This window comes from Falco naumanni, chromosome Z (genome assembly GCF_017639655.2).
Source record: "Falco naumanni isolate bFalNau1 chromosome Z, bFalNau1.pat, whole genome shotgun sequence".
Classification (NCBI taxonomy): domain Eukaryota; kingdom Metazoa; phylum Chordata; class Aves; order Falconiformes; family Falconidae; genus Falco; species Falco naumanni.
Window position 1 is genome coordinate 18,101,199 of NC_054080.1, and position 21,421 is coordinate 18,122,619.

Sequence of the window (21,421 nt, forward strand, 5' to 3'; positions counted from 1 at the left end):
GGTCTATAACAGACTCCCACCAGGGTATCCACCTTGTTGGCCCTTCCCCTGATCCTTACCCATAACCACTCAACCTTACTGTCACCATCATTCAGCTCTAGGCAGTCGAAACTTTCCCTGACACACAGAGCTACCCCACCGCCTCTCCTCCCTTGCCTGGCCCTTCTGAAGTTTGCAGCCGCCCACTGCAGCACTCCAGTCATGCAGGTTATCCCACCGTGTTTCTGTGATGGTTAACTTTCAAATTGAAAGACTTTCACAGCGGGAGACTGGGCATCTAACAGTACAAGACTAGCAAGCTCAAAAGATTATATGCTTGCTTTTTTAAAAAAATTATTTTCCTTTACTTGCCTTTTTAAAAAAAATATTTTCTTTTGTATTAATTCCTTTTTTTTTAATGTATTATTGTGAGAATCTGTACCCTTCATGTTTCTGATCTTCCCATGCTAGGCTTGGATTACATTCTGATCCATTTCTGTCTCAGCAATCCCTGTTGTTTCATGGACTTTGAACCTGAAGTTCTAAGCAGCACAGTATTTTCTAAAAATGGCCTTTCTAAAAGCGGTGTTTACAAGGTATCGCCACCAACAGCCTGTTCCATGAATGGCAAAGTCAGTCAGACAACCAAAATTCACTCACTAATAACTAGAAGTAAATAACACCCCCAACTTCCACACGGTTTGGAGAAGCATAGCTTTCATTTGTTTTATTTACTAGACAGATTCTTTTATTGATGTCAAATTGTATTAAAAAACAAAATGCATACATTCAAAGCACTCGAGCACATTCATCACTTAAACAAAAACTAGACCAGAGTCAGGTAAACGAAGCAGCAAAGGGCCAGCACAGTGTTCAGGACACTGGCAGCAACACACTTTTCTGTACTACCTGTGAGTCACGTAAGTACATCTTCAGGCACAAATTTGGCTTAGGCATTACATACATTTTTTTAATGAGAACATTCATTTATTCAGCATTAACTGTTGCTGTGAAAGAACTGACACAATTATTAAACCCTGTCTTCTAGTCTTATAGCACATAAACAAAACCCACTGCTTTTTAGAAAAATCACTGAAATAAAAAACATGGATAATGTATAAAAATAGTCTAATATTGTAACCATTTGCACTGTTGAAGGAAAAGATGAGAGCCAGAAATAGCAAAGCAAATAGCTCATCTATGAATCTGCTTTCTTAGATCTTATTTTATGAAACTGCAACAGAGTATTACCTAGCCTTTCCTTTCTTCCATGAACTAAAATTTATCAGTGAATAGAGGATGGTAACTCGCTACTGACTTTCTTCTTCAGCTGCTGTCTGATCCAGCTTGACAGTAAAGGTATTCCTAGTTCAAAACATACTCAAAATCTAACTAGCCACCTTATACATTATCAAGCACGATAAAAGATTATAACAGCTCTCTTACACATCATCATTGGTCAACATGTACTCCATTCTTATGCTTGTAACAATTTTTGAAGATATTAAAAGCTCTGGAAGTTTGGAAGTGATCCACTCTTCCTTGTGAACACCCAAACTTCAAGGTCCATCCAGGTTGTTACTGCTTTGGCAGGATGACCGAACACTGCACTGTCGTCTGAAATACAAAGTCAAAGTAGATGAATGCTTCCTCTGCCAATGCAGAGCAGAACTACTTTTCAGTATAAAGGCATACAGACTTCAGTTTGGATTACAAATAGATATAACTCCTTCCACGTGTGTCTCCAACATCCCCCCGCGCCACAAGAGTTGAAAGAATTACAGGGAGGGCATACCCTACAACAGTTCAAGGACTTGTCATTACAACCTTTTTAAACCTATGTAACAGGCTTATTGGTACTGTGAACAACAATCACATTGCAGAAACACTAAAGGAAGGACTTCAGGCTCACAAGCTGCAAATGAAAAATTGTGCAACTTGCTTTTTGTTTTTAAGGCTAGCCTACTGGCTTACCTGCATCACATTCATAGAAAGCTCTTTACAAATACAGTAAGAATGCTCTGAAAATTGAAGTTCCTTTAAAAAAAGTTATTTCTATATGTTTCTTCTTCAGTTTTGAAGTACAGCTATGAAGAACAGAAACCTCTCTCTAAGGGTGCACTGACTGCGTATTAATAAAATACTTGAGTTATGCAGGGACAGGCAACTTTGACATGAGCCACATTCAAGGGTACGACCCGAGAAACACTTCAATCTCAGCTTTCTTGAGAGATCCTTAGCCTGCAAGGACCACAGTATATAGACCAATCTAATTACAGTTTAAGTCTTGATGAATTTTCCCTCTCCCCCTCCACTTAATCCATTTCAGTCAACAGACTCTGGTCACATAACTATGTTCACTGATTTCACTGAGATATTTTTAAGGAAGAAAATTATGCAAGAATATTTAGAAGATCAGAGCTCCACATACATAACTTACAAACGACAGTTTCAGTTTGTGATAGACTACAAAAACGACTGAAAAATGTTAACCTTTATGCCCTTTAAATTGTTAGCTACCAAACATACTAAAGTATGTCAGTGATGAAGTGTGCTGAAACACCTTCACAGATACCTTACCCAATCTAAACTATCCTACAGTATTCACTTGCCACAGCTCTCTTATCAAAGTACAACACTGTTCTGACAAATACCAGTTCACGTGGGCTAGTACAGAAGTTCAAAAAAGGCAGGTAGTACCAGCAGGTGTCTTCACAGAGTCAAGCAGCTTACCTGAGGAGTATTCACAGAAGCTCTGACACCTTACCACAAGCTGATTTTCTTACAACCACACTGTAAAGAAAAATCTGTTCTAACCTGATACTCTTTTTACCATCCTAGTACAGATTTTCTCCCTATCCTCATGGGTTTGAACCTTACTGTAGTAAAGGCACAGAGTTCAGTTCCCAGTTGTTATGAGGTAAAATTCCCTTCAACAAGACAGTTTCTCCTCTCTCACCAATACTCTGCCTACCAAAGAAAGAATCTACTATATTGGTTCCCTTCTGAAATTGTCTGCTGTCACTAATTCATATACTTCATTCAACAATGATGCCATAATTACTTGTCAGCTTTTCATATCAATGCAGTGGTTGTTGCCTTTGATGTCCCTTCCAAATGTCAACTATAGGCAAGCCTTGATTCCCCTGAAACCATCCCTATGTGTCTGCTCTTGCTTCTGGATTCCTTCTTTGTAGCTTGTCCCTGCTTCCAACCCTTGAATGCTGCATTTTCACACTAGAGCCCTGTTTCCTGTTCAGCCAAGTGAACCTCCTGATCAGTCTTTCTGTGCACCACTCCTGTGCTTGGCCAATGCTGCACTTAAAAGAGCTGCCAGCTTTCTGGAGGTCCTTGCCCCTTCAGAGCTGCCTCCTGTGAGATGACACCTACGAGTTCACTGGTTAAACCCAAGTATGCTCACCTCAGTTCCAGCATCCATACTCTGCTAACTGCCTTCCTTGCTCCCCGAAGGATGCTGAACGCCACTGTTTCATGAGCATTACAGCAACAACTGCCAGTGGTTACTGCCTCACTAAACTCTTCTCAGTGAACAGCAGATCCAGCTGTACATCATCCATGGCTGACCCACCCTATCCAGAAATTTCCATGACACCAGCTAGAAATCACTTGGACCACTGTAATCAATAGCACCATCTGTGTTTCCTGATCCATGTCATAAATACAATCTGGTCATAGCCTGTTCTGAAAGAGTAAGGGCTTTGTACCCTGGCCACATCTCAGAATGACAGGTTGTAGGAAGATGCTGTGCCTGCGGAGAAGTTTACTCCAGAATTTTTTTCAAACTTATGTAATCTGAGCCTAGAGAATGGTATCTTTTTACAGCGACAGAGCCAGGAAATACTGGCCTGAAGACATCTTAGGAAGTTAAAAAATGGTAACTTTCAAACTACAGTTAAACTCACTGGCGAATCACAGATGGAAAGACACATGAAAATGAATGGATGGCAGGCCCTGGAGATTTTTGCTTCAACACTCCACTGTTTCCTAAAGACTACTGTGAGATTCACAGGTGACACCGCTGCATGTGTGTGGGTGGGTGGGATGCACACCTCCATGGCAGGAAACAGATAAATGCAGCTGGACAAAGAGAATGGCAGCATATTTTCTCCTGCCTTGTAAAGTTCCTTCAGTCACAGCAGCCAGATTACAAAGCTCAGAAAGGAAAAGCTGCGTCCATGTAGAGCTTCATGGTTTCACACACTTCCCTGAACACTAGAAACAGACACTGGCAAATGCCCATTTAAGAGGCCCAGCTGTGGCCTGGATAAAGGCTGGCGTGGCTTTACATTGTCACTGATAGCAGAGTACCAGCTGCAGTCTTGCTCCTTGACTGTGCTCCTTACCATGTTACCACAGGGCATGCAAGAGGCACTGCTTTCAAGCTCAAAGAAAAGGTGCCTCCAAAAGAGATCAGTTAAAAAAAAACATTCAGTTTTCATCTGACCTTCAAAAATCCCGGAGTAAAATACACAGAACACTTCACATCTACAAAGGGAAGAGTTTTAAAATTAAAACTCTTTATGGTTCAACTACACACTCATACAGAGGCACATCTCCTCGCTGTACTGCAAAAGCGCCTCTCTCCTTATTCATTAAGACAGAAGCCTAGGACCAATCCTTCACCTGCTTTACTACCATTTCATGCCACAGAACAGATTTTTAGCCTTTCCTGCCCTTCCTAAGTAAAATCAGAGAAAGCCTCCAAAGCATCAGACTTTTCAATCACTTGTCCAGAGTACTTGATTGCATTGAATCAGAAACAACTGTGAGTCCTACTCTCCTGACACAAAATCCCAGTCCCCACTACCAATGCCTAGTTCCTATTTCCAGTTCTAATACCTTCAGATCAACTCCCTTTCTCAGTATATCATCACTCAGATCAAGTGACTATCATCAAAGAGGACAGATGTAAGAATTGCCAAGGCTGAGTGAAACTATCTTAATATTCATCACTGATAACAGGCAATAGCAGATGCTTAAGAGAAAGAGTTTAAGAAGCTACATTAAAATGGACTTTTTTTTTTCTGCTTTCGGCAAACAGTACTTCAGGGACTGAGCTGGAGGAAGCACTTGAATCGGTGTTTTAAACAGCTGACAAAGAACTGAAAGAAGGGTTAGCACTCATTAAGGGGGAAACTTACAAACTCAGTGCCAGCTCTTTCCATCCACTGGCTATTTCACTCCCAATGAAGAATCAAGACAATCATGCAAAGGAAAGCAACAGGACACTGCTTACTGAAGTACACCTGGCAGAACTGCAGGCAGATCCCTCAGTACTTAAGCATACTTGGGAAATTTCCTTGCCTACCAGCACGTTCAAAGTAGCTGAGGAATATCTAGCACATTTTGTTCATACTCTGACATTTTTTTTGTATAGCTAGTCATCTGTATTAAACAAAAAGTGTGGTCCAGTCCTCTGAAAATATTTTCTGTGTATTAGATGGGAGAAGGAATACTCATTCTGTTGTCTCCCTTATTCATGAATGACTCAACTGCCTAAAGACTGCAAAGGGGCAAGGGAAAAGTCAGTTACCTCTCACAAATGTATAGAGGGATAGAGGGGACATTATAATAGCTGTTTCAGATAATCAGCTAAGGAATAGTCATAAACACAATCCAAGGCCTCCTAATAAAAAGTAGGTTTTCTAGTGAAGAATCAGCAAAAGACTCATTCCAGGGAGAACCTCCACAAACCTGACCTGGTAAAGTATGCTTGCAAGTATCTAGGGTAAATTTTCCTTAAAATGTCTTTCCTTTAGGAACCTGACTAGAGGTGGCAAGAGAACCAGACTGGAAACAAACCTGAGAATTTGATCCCAGTCAGAAGACATGGAAGATTTTTACAGTATGTACAGTTCTGCTGACAGCTGAATTTCAGGGACACATTTTCAGGTATATGAAGACCTGACATGTTTGTGTTCATCTTTCTTAGCCATTCCAATTTCAGTCAACACAGTGATTTTTCAGAAAAGAGAACGAAAGAACCTAAGAGAGGAGAGCGTTACCAGAGATTGCTGATAATTTTCTTCAACAAGCTTCCTCCTTTTCAGACTGCTGCTGCTTCCACTGAGATCCTTGTGGTCCACCTGTGTCTGCCCTCTGTCTTTCACATTCCAATTCTCTTTTCCTGTCTCCCATGCTGCCTCAATGTAATCCTCAGTTGCTCTTGTGCTTCACACTCTTGTACTCTTGGAAGCAGCTATTTGTCATTAAAAGCTCGTCAAGAAGTTGGACATCCAAACTGTTTTATCATTGTTCTATGCTACAGCCACAGATTAATCTCAAGCATGTTTGTGAAACAGAGGTGAAGCAAAACATGGAAGTAAACTCTCATCTAAGAAATGTTCTGCCTAAAAATTCTCTCACCAATATATTTTGAAATGTTTTTCTCTTCCATCTTTTTAATTCATGCATTGTGGATCTGAAACTTGTGGGAGAACACAGTTCTAGTAATTTCAAACTGGATGTTACTCACATCTTGTAACAGACTGCCCTCCTCCTCCATATTAAAGAGAGCACAACAGTTTTGGTTTGGTCCAGTCTTCTCTGCTTGGCTCTCCATTTTTCTAAGATCTAAGTTAAAGCTGAGTAGAGGTACAGTTATTTATTTTGTATACTTACATAGATTGCTATCTTATCTGTGCTATGAAAGATAACACTTCATCAACCATATATAGATGTCCTTTTTTTTTTAACACTTTTGTAACACTTCTTGTAAAACTGAAGCTAGACCTTTGCAATAAAGCTTGTGAGAGTCTTAATGAATTTGTTTGCCCATCTTGGGTGGATTTGGTTTGTTGAAGCATCTACTCTAATGTACTGGGGTTTTATGGCAGGGGTTTGGTAGTGGAGGAGGGCTACAGGAGCAACTTCTGTGAGAAGCTGCTACAAGCTTCCACCACGTCTGATGGAGCCAATGCCAGTCATCTCCAAGATGGACCCACCAGCGGCCAAGGCCCAGCCCATCAGCGACGGTGGTAGCATCTCTGGAATAACGTATTTAAGAAGGGGAAAAACCCCTGCAGAACACACTGCAGCAGAACAGAGACGGAGACTGTGTGAGAAACAAGTCTGCAGACACCATGGTCAGTGGAGAAGGGGGAGGAGGTGTACACCCTGCAGCCCATGGAGGTTACCAATGGAGCAGATATCCACCTGCAGCCTGTGTAACACCCCACGCCAGAGAGGGGGATGCCCGAAGGAGGCTGTGACTCTATGAGAAGCCCACACTGAAGCATGTTTGGTGAGCCCATGGGGGACTCACACTGGAGCAGTCTGTTCCTGAAGAACTGCACTCTGTGGAAACTACCCTCGCTGGAGCAGTTCAGGCAGAACTGTAGCCTGTGGGAAGGAACTCACACTGGAGAAGTTTGTGGGGAGCTGCCTTCCCTGGGAGGGACCCCATGCTGAAAGCAAGGGAAGAATGTGAGGAGTCCTCCCTCTGCGGAGGAAGGAGCAGCAGAGACAACACGTGATGAACTGACCGCAGCCCCCATTCCCCATCCTCCTGCACTGCTGTGGGGGAGGAGGTAGAGAGAATCAGGTTTGAAGTTAAGCCCGGGAAGAAGGGAGGGGTGGGGGAAAGGTGTTTTTAAGTTTTGGGTTTATTTCTCTTTATCCTACTCTAATTTGAATGGCAATAAATTAAAAAAAATCCCCCAAGTCAAGTCTGTTTTGCTCATTACAGTAATTGCCGAGTGATCTCTCCCTGTCCTTATCCTGACCTACAAGCTTTTTATTATATTTTCTCTCTCCTGTCCAGTTGAGGAGGCAAGTGATAGTGCGGTGCTTTGGTGGGCACCCAGCATCCAGCCAAGATCAAACCACCACATCTAAGTTGTTATGACTTAAACAGAAATATCTTGGAACATATACCTGCATTATGTGTATATATGCATACATTATGCCCAGTACTCATCAGCCTCACGTGTGTACTTACTTTCAGGGTGTGCAGGGTGTCAGTCCATTCCATGGAACCTATCTGAGGTATAGCAGTAAGGAGTATACTAGTAGCCTTATTTGCATTCCCTTTCAGCGTCTTTAAAACTTTATCCACTGAAACCTAGAAACAGAGTAAAACTGAGTGATGTCTCTCAATTTTGATGGCACACATTTTAAATACCCAAATAAATTCATCTAACTTAGACATCTCTAAGTGAAAAGGTGAAGCCTTAAAATGCCACTATCTGTTTAGCCAGTAAAAACTTCCTCTGTGGGTGTATGTCTGATTTTATGTTACACAAATAAAAGAACTAAAGCAGATACATTGTTTTGTACAGAGCTGCAAAATTAAAAACACCAGCTCAATTACAGGAAGACAAGCTCATACACAGAGTTCATGAGCTTTATACACACAGACACCCTGATTCAGACAAGAGGTGACAAAGTTTGCTAGTAGTGAGGCAAGTTTATGAGAATGAATGAAGTAGCAACAATTGATTCTGTTCTTAGTTTCACAATCATTCTTCCAGAATTACTCAGTGATACTGATGTAAGTACGAACTGATTTAGTTCAGTATGTGATGTCTTATCAAAATTACAGGTTCTCATCCAGATCAAGACAAGACCCAGAGGAAAAAAACTTCACTCACTGCTTCTTCATGTTCCTTCCAGCAGTCGTAATCTGTTGCCATGGCAATACTAGCATAACTCATTCCAGCTTCTTTCGCAAGAATCACTTCAGGCACTGTGGTCATGTTGATAACATCAGCTCCCCAGCTGCGAAACATCAAGCTTTCTGCTCGAGAACTGAAACGTGGGCCTTCGATTGTGATCATTGTCCCCTTGGAATGACACTGGAGCCCCAGCTTCTTGGCAGTCTCAATAAGAACCTGCAAAACATGCAAACATCAGGAACAGGAAATAATTCTCCTGGTGGACTACTTTTGCATCCCATCAAAAAACTTACATACAAAAGAAATTAGCTTTATATATGGCTTTATATGGCTGCAGCTGTCCAAAACCAAGGATCAGTTTCAGTTTTCTCATCCAGCAAAATAAATTAACAGTTCTACTAACAGAAATTGTCTTGAACTCATCTGATTTTGCTAATATCAGTTGGATTACTGTTTTCAATGCAGACCAAGAAGACCAGAAAACAGGATTTTTGCATGATATTTAGGCTATGCTTGCACTGAAAACAGAACAGTGAAAATGCTCCACAGAGCACTAATTTACCACATGGTGGAGTTGTGCTGGTGAGAACAGTAACAGGGTATTTACTCTTTGAAAGTAAAACTTTATGAGCACATACTTCAAAGACTACTCCAGGAATGTGTAGAGAAATTGTCATCACATTTTCCCATGCTGGTGACTGAGCCGTATACTTCACATTAATCTTTACAGTTCCGACTAGGACCTTGTATATGGCAGAATCATCATGACTTTCTCTCTTGGTAAATGGCCTTGGTAACACCAGCTGATACAGTAGGAATAAGTGGATACCAGCACGTGTAAGTGGGACTAGGACACCTGTAACTATCCTGAGTAGGAAGGAGAAAGTAACTGTGATGACATCTGTTTAAAATGACCTTCAACAGAAAAGAAAACCTTGTAAAGAAGTATAAAAGCAGCATGAAAAATTGTGACAGGACAGGAGAGAGCTTTTACAATACAGCAGCAGTGAAAACCTACTCTGACGCCACTAGAAGCTGACTTGTCAGCACCATGACCTTCACACAGGCTGGGTGGAGCAGCCTCTGTGCAAAACGCTGTGAGAAGCCTGCACTCAACATACACAGGTGCAATAAAATGCAATACCTTGAGTATGCTGCGTGACCTGTGGGATGCCTCCTCACTGGCCTGTGTATCAGTGAATGTGTGGAGCAGCACAAGTACAGATAAAGCTGGAGTACCCGCATCTCCCACTGCAGGTGCTTGTAAACAGGTAAACCTGAGCTCCCAGAAGAGGGTAGGTGTGCATGTAAGCCAGATGCACTGGTGAAGGGTATCTGTGCATGCAACTGTGCAAATGTGTGTGGAGGTAAAGTAGAACTTCTGGAGATTAGCCACAAGAGGACACTTAAAAACTTGTAGGTGTTTATTAACATGCTGTAAATTAATCTAAGATTAATCACACTTAATATTGCAGTATATTACTGATATTCATTCTGAACACATGATTCACTGATTGCCAGTTAATTACACATTGTTAATAAATCAATAGACAACTTAAATTGTCATTTGACTTAAAGCACAGTTGAGCAGTGTTTCCCTGAAACTCTTTACAAAGTTCTGACTTTACTCCAAGATGTTGTAGTTTCTGAAAGCAGTAATAATGAAGACACCCCATGTTATTCAAAAATTTGCAGCCAGAGAAAAGATAAACTCCTTTCAGATTCTCCTTTAATTTACAGTGCATAAATCAAATAAAACAAAGTATTTTCATGTATTTGCACAAATGTAATTGAATATAAAGTTTTGAGATGTTTTGATGCAAAATTCCTTAAATAGTCTATTACATCAACAATTTTGGCATTATTATTATTATTACTGCATTTATCTAAGAAATTTCCCTGATTTAGATAAACTGGGCTGAAATGATCCCAACAGTTTTTAGGGATCATTCCAGGAAAAAAGTTTATGTCACTTTTATCTGGTATTTTGAAATGAAGTGAAAGTATCCCTTTTCAGCCTTACTAAGAGCTCAAAACCACATGTTCTTCAAAACATCTGTTAGGCTTATTACAATGCATAGGCTAATGAGATAATGATCACATGTGAGACTGGGAAGTACCTAAATGTTTTTTCTCTGTTTGAAAAGGCACATTTCTCTGTTGGCTTTTCAAAAAACATAATACCAAAGAACATTGTCTCTAGCTACTTAATAACTGAATGAAAAGTAGCCTTGGTGTATATTTCCTGCAACCTTGGGAAATGGCTTATGTGTAGGTACTTATCGTTTTAAAAAATGAGAAAGAGGCACAGTGTGAAGTACTGCAAATCACTTCAGTAATCACACTATTTTTAATCCAATTCAGAAAGTGTACAGTTAGGTCTCAATGAACTCCTTGTACCTGTCATGCTCAAAGTCAGCAAGACACTATATGCCAACTAATCTTTGGTAAGAGCATTGTGGCTAGGCTCTTGTCGCATGAAAAATGAAGTATTTTGCATAATCTGCTGCTCAATGGAAGAAGGGCAAAAGCCTGCACATGTGTAACATGCAGTGGTTTGTTTCCTGATGCGATTTAAAATGTCTTTTACTTCATTGCAAAACACCTTGATTCTCAGTGCACTGAAGCATTGTTCTACTAGCAATGCTGTGGATGTGCTGGTGGATATTAACAAAAACATTAATGACACTGAAGTGAATTGGTGACAAAGGCAAAAGAGCTCAGTAGTACAAATATTTGTACATGCTCTGGGTACAGACTGGGCCACTTGCTTCACAATTCAGCTTTGTCCTGCTCGCTGTAATAACTGATTGCACAGACAGCAGGTCTCTTAGACGGGTGTGACCGATTCTCTAAGAATTCCTGTGCCCCTGGAGAATGTACCTCCTTGCAGCTTGTGATCACAGCATTATACAACAGCACAAAATACACAGTTCAATCTTCATCTTCCCTTTTCCTCAACTCTAAGAATATGTTAAGGCGGTATATTTAACCACAGATACACTCCTCCCAGCAGCTTATGCAGGTGTAGAAAACACAGCAGTTTTACACTGCTTAGTCTAAGTGTTTTTGAAATGGCAAAACTAAGTTTTTTAACTTTTAAATAACAGTGTAAGAATAGAAAGCTACTGTAATTTGGCTTGCTTCTATGGTTAACATTCTTTAAACTAAACCTCAACTCTCCACTACCACCCACTGCTACAATGCACAAAAGCACAAATACAATATTGTAATGTCTGTGAACGTTAAAGCACTGTTTATTTCATTTTCTCTATTAATTATGTAAAGTGCCTCTACCATAGGTACACTTTTATTCAGACCAAAACAGAACTAATTCCTAATTCCACCTTCCACCTTTGTCCACTTTGCTGCTTTCCTGGCGTGTTACCTAATAAATAAAGATCTTTTGTCCTGTTGTTAAGATCCCAGGGAAATCTAGGTTGCAACTGACATCTTCTGCATACCTTCCTTAGGAAGACAGCTCCTATAAACAGAAGATTTTTACTTCCCATGCTTTTCAAATGTTATATTTTTCCTTAATAGCATCTCATATCTGAGAAACACGAATCAAGAGGTGCAGATTGCCTCTGTGTTCTAACAATGCATAGCCTACTATATCACAAAAAAGCATCATAAAAATAACATTTCTAAATACTATTACAAAATTCACTAACCTCTCTGGTTTTGGTGCAGAATGGCTCTGCCATTGGAATATGACATACTCCTGAAAGAGTGGAATGCTGCCCATCGTATAAAGTACAGTGTCTTTTAGTTGTCCTAGAAAAACAGAAAACATGCTCAGAGAAAAGAATGGGAGAAAACAGAAGGGAAAGCAAGAAATTTACAAAAATCCCAAACCACAGCATTCCTGGGAGGGAACAAAAGTTATCAGTATGATAATAATGACTTATTTGTAATCTTGTTTTACCTCTACAAATCTTTCAGAACCGAGCTCAAGAGCATAAATCTGTTACTTCCGCAGTGCATTATTAATTAGAGAAAATCTAATTAGATTAGAGAAATTAATTAGAGAAAATCTATTGTTAACAAGTTGCTGAAATATTGATTTGCTCCTAAATGACACAAATAGCCACATTATGCTGCAATTCTACCGAAGAGAAAATGGCCAAGTCAGACAAGTAATCTCTGGAAAAAAGAATACAGTGAGCTTTCAGGAAGGGAAAGAATCAAGTCTGAATTACCACAAAGCTAGTCAAAATAGAGCTTGTTCATAGCACTGCATTCCCACATTGAAAGGATAGGAATTTATAGGAACAGCTTCCTGAACAAAAGAGGTGTGAATTCAACCAGAAAACCTCTGGAACAGGATGTCTTCATATTCTCAGAAAGATCACACACATGCATTGGCAGCTTGCAAGTTGAAGAATCCTTTTTCTCCCTTCTTTCAATTGAGAAGCTGTTTCCTTGCACAAAATGGTCAAACACGCAGCAGAAATTACCATCCAGCATGTCATTTTGACAACTACTGGAACTGCTACTCATATCCCATTACTTTCAAATGCACTGCCTCATGATAATTCAGCCAACTGGATGGCAAAACCCCTCTGGAACAAAATTCTTTGAGACATTCCATTCTTCCCACAATGTGTCACATATCGCACTTTATAAGGAGAAAAAGTAAGGCAAGAGCCAAATTCAATCCACAGTTAAAATAAAAAATTTCTGCTGGTAATACTGCTCACAACAGGTCCCTACCCAAGTCACCAGCAAATATTTAAAAGAAGGTTTTAAATACATGTTAGATTTGGGGGCGGGCAGAAAGATCCAATAGGAAAGGTTTAAGGATGAGATTGTAAAATAGGGAAAGAGGTCAGCAAATTAAAAACACATGCAAAATGAGATACAGCTGTTAAAAATTAGTTGAAACACTAATATTACTTTATGGGATATTGAAGAGCCACAAATAGAATGTATCTGATTTCACACATTATTTTTTTTCAGTGTCTGCTAATGAATTACTTAGAATTGGAGGAAATGGGAAAAGTCATAAACCATTTCCTACATTATAGGATTTCAGATGTTGTTAGTCAGACTCTTTCACTCAGAAAAGCCCCAAGGAAAGATCACATATGTATAAATACTACTCTCCAACTTTCAGATACCCTGTGTTTGGAGAGAATGGCCACATCACTAGGTGGTCTAATAAAGAAATGCTACTATGTTTAGCACCATACATATAAACTACATGGGAACAAGTGACAACTCTAAGCATCGTGACTCTCAGAGTGCAACAGTTTCTCATCTGCATGGAAGGCTGCAATCCTGCAAAGGCCACAGCTACTTGTTATGGGGCCAGCTGGTGTGTCCATAAACTGCTAGGCTTCGGGTGAGAATAAAGTCAGATTTGAACCATCCTCTGATTCTTGCTACCTTTGAAGTAATGGCTGGTGCAGAAAAATGCCTTTTGGCCTCTCCTCCTGCTACTCCAGACCCAAACTGGCTATCCTGATCTGTCCCACTCACCTGTCTGCAAGGCACAGGGCAGCAGCACGTGATTTTCACTGCTGCAATACCATTCCTCTGTATCCTTTGCAGAGAGAACAAAGGCTACTGAACCACAGATACTTTCCTTGCCTTACTCTCCCAGAGACCCAGAGCCAGAGAGCAAATGACAGTATCTGCCTAAAGTTCCTCTCTTTGTAGGAGTTTCAAGACCTCCCCCACATACCATTATGGAGCCAGCAAGAGACAAGAAATAAGGAACTCAACAGGGACTCTTCAAAGACAATCTACTCGTTAGATCTCACAGTTACAAATGTGGAGGCCTGCATGCCATCAGGAGAGCCTGCTTAACAACACCGTGCAACTGAACACTATACAACTGCTTGATTATTTATATTAAAACAGGAAGAAGTCACCACACGCTTGCCTAGAAACCAGCCACACTACTCAACTGTAGAAGTGCACAGTTCAGAAGGATCAAGCATGGTGTAAAGGGCAAGTACAGAGATGCTACCCGTGATGAAGTTCAGAAGCAGCGCCTGAAAGCACTGGACTGATAACTTACCAAGAAGCAGGTAAAAGCTGGGGCTCCACAGCTACTGCTGGCCATCTGACCTCTGCAGGGCTCTTGGGAGAACCCCCACCAGAACATGCTGCCTCTGTGCCAAACAGCAGATGGCAGAACAGGAAAAGACAGAATTCTTTCCCTGGGAAAGGGGCGAGTATGTTCTTATGCATAACCACTTGTCTATCAGCTCAAGGGGACAGTGGTACTCACCGCACAAGCAAATCCTTGCACTGTTGCATAGTCCTGCCAGGCCTGCCTTGCCCTTACTGCTTTTTCAAATTCAAAGCTGCACATACTGCAGCTCTGAAGGTGTCCCCAGAGTTTGTATTCTCCACCCTGCAGCAACAGCTACACTTTTAATCAGACAGTAAGGTGGCTTTTGCTCCTTCATTTTGATTTTATCATAGTAACACAAGATTTTCTGGCAGTGCTGTTTATGACTGATGCTAAGTAGCAAAATACAACTCATGTAAGTGAACAAACCAATAACTTCCCCTTGTGACAAACAGTCCTCTACCACTTGCATCATCACCCTTCTTCTAGTAGTGCTGGATTATCAACAAGCTATTAGTAATTAAAGAACAAAATGAAAATTCACACTGGCATCTGCTGTATAAAAAACAGTCTCAGCATGCTCTGCCTCTTCAGGGACACTGAAAGAAAATTATCCCACAAAAATTAGAGTGTAACAATACTGCAATAAATTGTAGTGGTGTATGTGACACAGATTATTCAAACAATATGGTTCGCAGCTGTTCCGGTATTTCTTTTACGAGGTGATTTTCTGCATTTGCCAAATGAGCTGAATCATCCAAGTAAGTACTTACCTTCTTACTCTTCCTAGAAAACATCAGCAGCAAACATAAAGTATTACAACGCCCCTAATCAGCCTGATCTAGCCAGTTGACTAATGGCACTGCAATAAACTAACAGGAGCCAAAGGCATAAAAATCTTCCAGATTTTTTTTAAGGCACTTGTTTCAAAGAAGAGAACAATTGTAGCCCATAATAGCACCTGTGGCTACTTTTGGATTTGGAAGTAGGGAGAACACCTTGTATATATTTTGGTACTTATTTAACAGAATGTATCTTTTATTGTTTAAATACACACCCCAACAGATAAGCATAAAGCAAGCAGAGACTCCATATTCAAAATCAAACACTTACTAGGAGTGCTAATGATCTGCAGAATTAAGCTCCCAAAAGTCTGGAAATACTATACAGTTCTAATTACACCTATTCACTGTTCCCTACTATAAGTCAAACCTATGCCCTAAACTAGGCAGAAGTCCCACAGAACTCCATATATTGAGATCCTGTCATTAATGCCACAGTGTGCATGGCCAAAGGGAACAAATTTACATTTGCTGCCTACATCTTTGTGCTCAATTATAGAGTTCCCCCATTCCCTTTCACTATTCCTTCTTGCTTTATACCTGAAAGGACAATCATGACATGCTCCCTACTGAGAACCAGAGCCCAGATAACAAAAGGTACCTGGGCACCCAGAAGGCACTGATTTTAATGTAAATCCTTCCCACCTGGACCCAGCCCTCTTTCCTGTCTAGTCCCTGACATGGGTTAATCACTATACAGAAGCCAGGATAACTTAAAAAAAAATAATTGACTGTTTTTGCAGCTTTAACCAGTACCTTTTTTCCAAGACACTAACACAGTTTTTTTCTGCAGGACCCCGATCTTCCAGTAGAAGGTATGTCAGAAAAACTGCATCTTTTCAAATGCTGGTAGACAATCTATTTTGTCCCATGAAAATATTTCCCTGTCAGAAGCACTGTTTTCTTGATGATTTATGATATGTAATGCAATCACTTTTACAGATGATGCATTTACCCATGATAGGCAAAAATGCAGCCCCTACCTCCAAAGAACCAGCAGTCTAACACCCACTGGCAAGTACATCAGGGAAAAAGACTTAACACAGAAATCAAATTGTGAAATTAAACAGACCATTATGACTTGTCAGTTTTCTGAATTAGAGGGCAAGCTAGAAATGATTTTAAAATTCCTATTACATATTGTTTTCCACACCGAAAAATTCTCATGTGCTATTCAAGTTCAGACTCTTCTACATTGAAACGAAAACTTGCTTGACCAAGTGAAACACTGCTCATATACGGGCTATGCCATTGCTACTGGTGACCATCTGAATAAACTCTTAAATGAAGACACAGATCGCAGAACAGTTGAGGTTAGAAGGGATCTCTGGAGGTCATCTGGTCCAATCCCCTGCTCAACCCCCTGTTCCATCTAGAATTGGTTGTCCAGGACCATGTCCAGGTGGCTTTTGAGTACCTCCAAGGGTGGAGACTCCACCACCTCTCTGAGTGACCTGTGCCGGTGCTCAGTCACTCTCACAATGAAAAACTGTTTCCTGATGTTCAGAGGGAACCTCCTGTGTTTCAGTGTGTGCCCACTGCCTCTGGTCCCATCACTGGGCACCACTGGAAAGAGCTTGGCTCCATCTTCTCTACAGGTACCCTTTAGGTATTTATGTACATTGATAAGATCCCCCTGAACCTGCTCTTCTCCAGGAAAGAACAGTCCCTGTTCTTTCAGCCTTTTCTCACAGGAGAGATGCTCTATCCCCTCCAGCATCTTTGTGGTTCTTTGCTGAACTCTCTCCAGTACATCCATGTCCCTCTTGCACTAGGAAGCCCAGCCCTGGACACAGTGTTCTAGGTGTGGCCTCACCAGTGCTGAACAGAGGTGAAGAAGGATCACCTCCCTTAACCTGCTGGCAACACCCCTACTAATGCAGCCCAAGATACTAATTGCCTTCTTTGCTGCAATGTAAAGGATCGCTGTATTTTCACTCATATTCACATCAGAGAAATATGCTGATTTGTTCTATAACCTTTTTTTTTTCTTTTATTGAATGTTCTTAAAACCCAGACTTAACCAAGCTTACTTCCTTTCCAGGTCAGAAATTATAATACAGAATGGCAAGTGCTGGGAAATTTAAAGCTGTGTGAGGAGATTAGGTAGCTTAAAAATGAATTATTAATTTTGATAATGACATTTTGGATGAAGGATCTTCTGATATTTCTTACCTGGTTATATCTCCTGGCTCTGTTTATGTCTTTCTGCCTTACCTCTGCAAGCGTTAGTTTCTCAATACTTCCACCCCTCCTCCACAGCAGGTAATAATCCTCCAATCATTGCAACTGTTTCTTGTTTAAAACTGCAGGCTCTCTGGGCCAGAGGGTACTTCTTCCCATGCATGCAATTCATAGCTTAGCATAGTTAGGCTCCCCTCACCTACCTAGGAGTCTGCTAGATGATAATGCTGCCAAAATATCTTTTTGGGGTTTTTTTTGGTTTGTTTGTTTTACTTGTGATCATCTAAGCCATGTACTCAAGTTATGTTTAATATCTTTCCTACAGAAATCAATATAGAAACTAAAATTACTCATTTTCAAGTACTACTGGCAGAGTAAGGATTATGATTTAATCTGTATAAACAAAGTGATCAGCTTAAATACTTTTAGACTTGGGAGGAAAAAAAAAAGACGACTGTCAGCAATACAGCAGCTCTCCACTGATAAATCAGCTCCAGTATAACAGGAAGCAGTTTATATAGGGCTTGCTCCTGCAGGGTACTTAGTCATTTCGATACATTGTACTTAAAACATACTCTCTTAAAAGAAAAAGCATTTCAGTTACACACGTCACAAACAAGTGGTCAGTTAACTCAAATCTTGAATAGCACTGCAGAGAACAAACCTAGGGTATACATGTTCAGTTGGCAATGAAATACTGCCAGCAGCCCCACATAAGACTTCTAGATACAGTACACCTGTAAGTACGAGAATAGATTTACCTCTTAAAATGTGTGACTATGTTTTTGAAATATTTGGTGTAGTCACTCATTTTTAAATTAAGCTCTCCCCCCCGTGCCCCCCCTCCCCCTGCCCAGCCCCCCCTGGCCCCTCCCCCCCATCTGCTTGAATTTTTCTAAACATCAGATAATCAAGGAGGGGAGGACTGACTGGAGTACAAAGACACTGGAAAAAATTTACTTCCTTATGATTCTTAACAAATAAAGGATGTTAGCATCTATCCTTGTTTTAAAACAACCTCCTCTCTTATCCCTCTGTGTTGCATTTGATCTCTCTTCCGTAGAGCCTCATTATTACTGCACATATTTTCCTACCTGTCTCCTCCTATGCTTCTTGCACCATCTCATTTCAGATTCTTCTTAAAACTTAGAACAGTCTGTGCTCTTCTCCATGTTCCTCCCTCATATTTGATAATAGGAGATCTCTTCTCTTCAGAAGACTTCTCCCAAGGAGCTATGCTTCAGTTCATTTGAGGCCATTCTTCAAAGCCTGATATTTCTTCTGTGTCTGTTAGAGCTAAACTTGTAATCTCATTCCTGTTTCCTATCACATTTTGTATGAATCTCACTTTCTGCCATAAGAACTGAGGCTATCATCTCATTCCACCAAAACTTAATGTAACATTAACATGTTACTATATCATTTAACCCCACTTGTCCCCTTTTTTCTCCCATAATTAAGAACACAATTAAACACAAACGTTACTCACTTGTCAATGAACTGGTCAATTATAACAAGATCACCGGGTTGTATTTCCTCTCGTAATGAACCACAGGCAGTAGTCACCAATACATGTGAACAATTTTCTTCTTTTAATGCCCATATATTGGCACGGTAATTGATGTTCGATGGCATAATTGTATGATGCCTTCCATGTCTGCAAAGATGCATGTTGCAAGAGAGTAAAATAAATCAGACTGAAACTGCCTTCCTTCTTCCAGACAGAGAATGCCAGAAAATGTTATTTCCCTTACAACATTGGAAGTGGAACCGACCATTTCAACTACTTCCAGTTTAGCTCGTTTTCCTAACTGTATTAAAGTTCTCAGAGTATTTGGTTTCAGAAGTACTGTAATTTTCTTTTTAGATGCAAAAATTTTAAGTTCAAGACTGTAATGAAAACAATCTTGAAAATACAACCTAAATACACTTCAGCAGCTTCAAGAGTACAAAAAGCAGTTTTCTTCAGTTTTAAGTCAATTCCATAGATTCTGAAAACCCAGATGTAGAAAATTAAATCTTCCACACACTACAACAAATCTGTAAGATTTACATATACCTTTACAGATTTTTCTGCTCAGAAGTGTTGTTTGTATTCTCCCACCCAGAAAAGAGCAGCACACCACAGAAAATTAAAAACAGAAAGAACACACAGTTTTAATCTGTCACCTTCCCAAATAAAACAGTAGAAACACATTTTTCTCTTTGCTCTTCAAATGATCTGACAGCTTACATAAATTAGAAGAATCACTTCACGCTGTTGCAGTATATTTTTTCACCATGACAGGACTTAAGTCTTACAAGCACATGCTTTTGTGTTATCTTTGTCATCACTACAGTGGTATATCACTCACATAATGATTAAACACATTTGAAAATTTCAACTATGTAAAATGAAAGGAGGAACTGAATTGCCCAACTGAGTCTTTCAAAGAGACCAAAAGATCTTAAGAACTTGGTCAACTGGGAACTGGGAGCTGCACACATGACCAAGCACTGTCAGGCAGGTTTCCCATGCTGATATTAGCATTTCTAGTAAGTTAATAGACTTGTAGATTATTGTTTAATATTACAGTTGTTTTCATAATCCTCTTCTAGAATATATGTGTTTGGGTTTTTTTTTAATCAAACATTTATGAGCAACTCTCTTATTGTTCCCAAAACACAAAGTGAAGATGCAGATGCCTTAGCCCCAAAAGTAAACCCATGACGGTTGTATATGAATGGTCATAAATCCCAGACAGGATGTAAACCACAGCCCAGTTGTTCAGCTGTCTGTAGCCCAAGGCCTACTTTGATACAGCACAGATATGAGCTCTTGGCTTGGCATTTCATTTGAGCAAATGAGAAAAATGTTGTCCAGGTGTAATAAAATATATGAGAAAAGTCCATGCAAAGTAAGAAAAGTAAAACCATAGACGGAAGCATAGCTGCAGAGAAGGTTAACAATTAGCACCTTAATGGAAAAAATACTGGCATGGAAAGAATTGGGCCCTGAGTGCACCACTGGGTTGCAACTGCCCTGGCCAGCCTCACCCTTGGCCTCGATGCAAACACCTGGTGCTTGTGAACCTAGGTGCTCCCACCTCCAGTCTTCTCTCCTGGCCTGAGCTATGTCACAGGTGTGCCTGTCCCCAGCCCTGTCTCCTGGATGGCCTTCAGACCTATGCTGTAGTTTGTCTCCAGACCAGTTTTCTGGATGGACTTTTGACAATGCTGCAGCCTTGACTACAACTCTGTCTTTTGCCCCATCTCTTACAGCTCCTGCTTGGACTCCCTGGATGGATCCTGGAGTTGATTCATCACCTTGACTTGTCTGGGACTGCTGATGGACTCTGTTATCAGCACCTGGCTCTGCCCATGCTGTCCAATGCTGAGAACTGTGTTAGTATTCTTATGTTTAATCTAGTAGCACATTGGTCCTAGATATCCATGGTTACATTAGCGTGAAATCTCTATGCACTCATTCTGCAGATCCTGCTTGCAGATTCTCTTCTGAGTATGGTAAGAGATGCCTGAAAAAAAATGACACAGGGCAAGAGAACTACAGGGGATGCAGCCTCCTAAGCAATAATGGTAACAGCCAGAGTCCTCAATGATCAAACGGTATTATTTGGAAGAGTGGTAGCAGAGATACAGTTCCCCTGGAAACAGGCAATTTCCCAGTTTCTCAAAGGAAATCTGCAGAGGGAGCA

The 21,421-nt window shown here is 40.5% G+C and overlaps 1 protein-coding gene across 3 annotated transcripts in view; it reads right to left on the minus strand.

Annotated features, from left to right (window-relative positions):
* Positions 1 to 679: 679 nt before the first annotated feature.
* Positions 680 to 21,421, minus strand: part of LOC121081027 (methylthioadenosine phosphorylase) — a 32,257-nt gene continuing 11,515 nt past the window's right edge. For 2 of the 3 annotated variants that reach the window (XM_040579635.1, XM_040579636.1), the window contains exons 4-8: positions 19,216 to 19,383; positions 12,290 to 12,392; positions 8,592 to 8,831; positions 7,940 to 8,062; positions 680 to 1,596 (exon numbers count right to left, since the gene is read on the minus strand). In XM_040579635.1, coding sequence (XP_040435569.1) covers positions 1,558 to 1,596; positions 7,940 to 8,062; positions 8,592 to 8,831; positions 12,290 to 12,392; positions 19,216 to 19,383 — 673 coding nt within the window. In that variant the 3' untranslated portion in view covers positions 680 to 1,557. Of the gene's footprint in view, positions 1,597 to 7,939; positions 8,063 to 8,591; positions 8,832 to 12,289; positions 12,393 to 14,643; positions 18,464 to 19,215; positions 19,384 to 21,421 lie in introns of those variants that run through there. The other variant, XM_040579637.1, reaches the window with a different exon arrangement.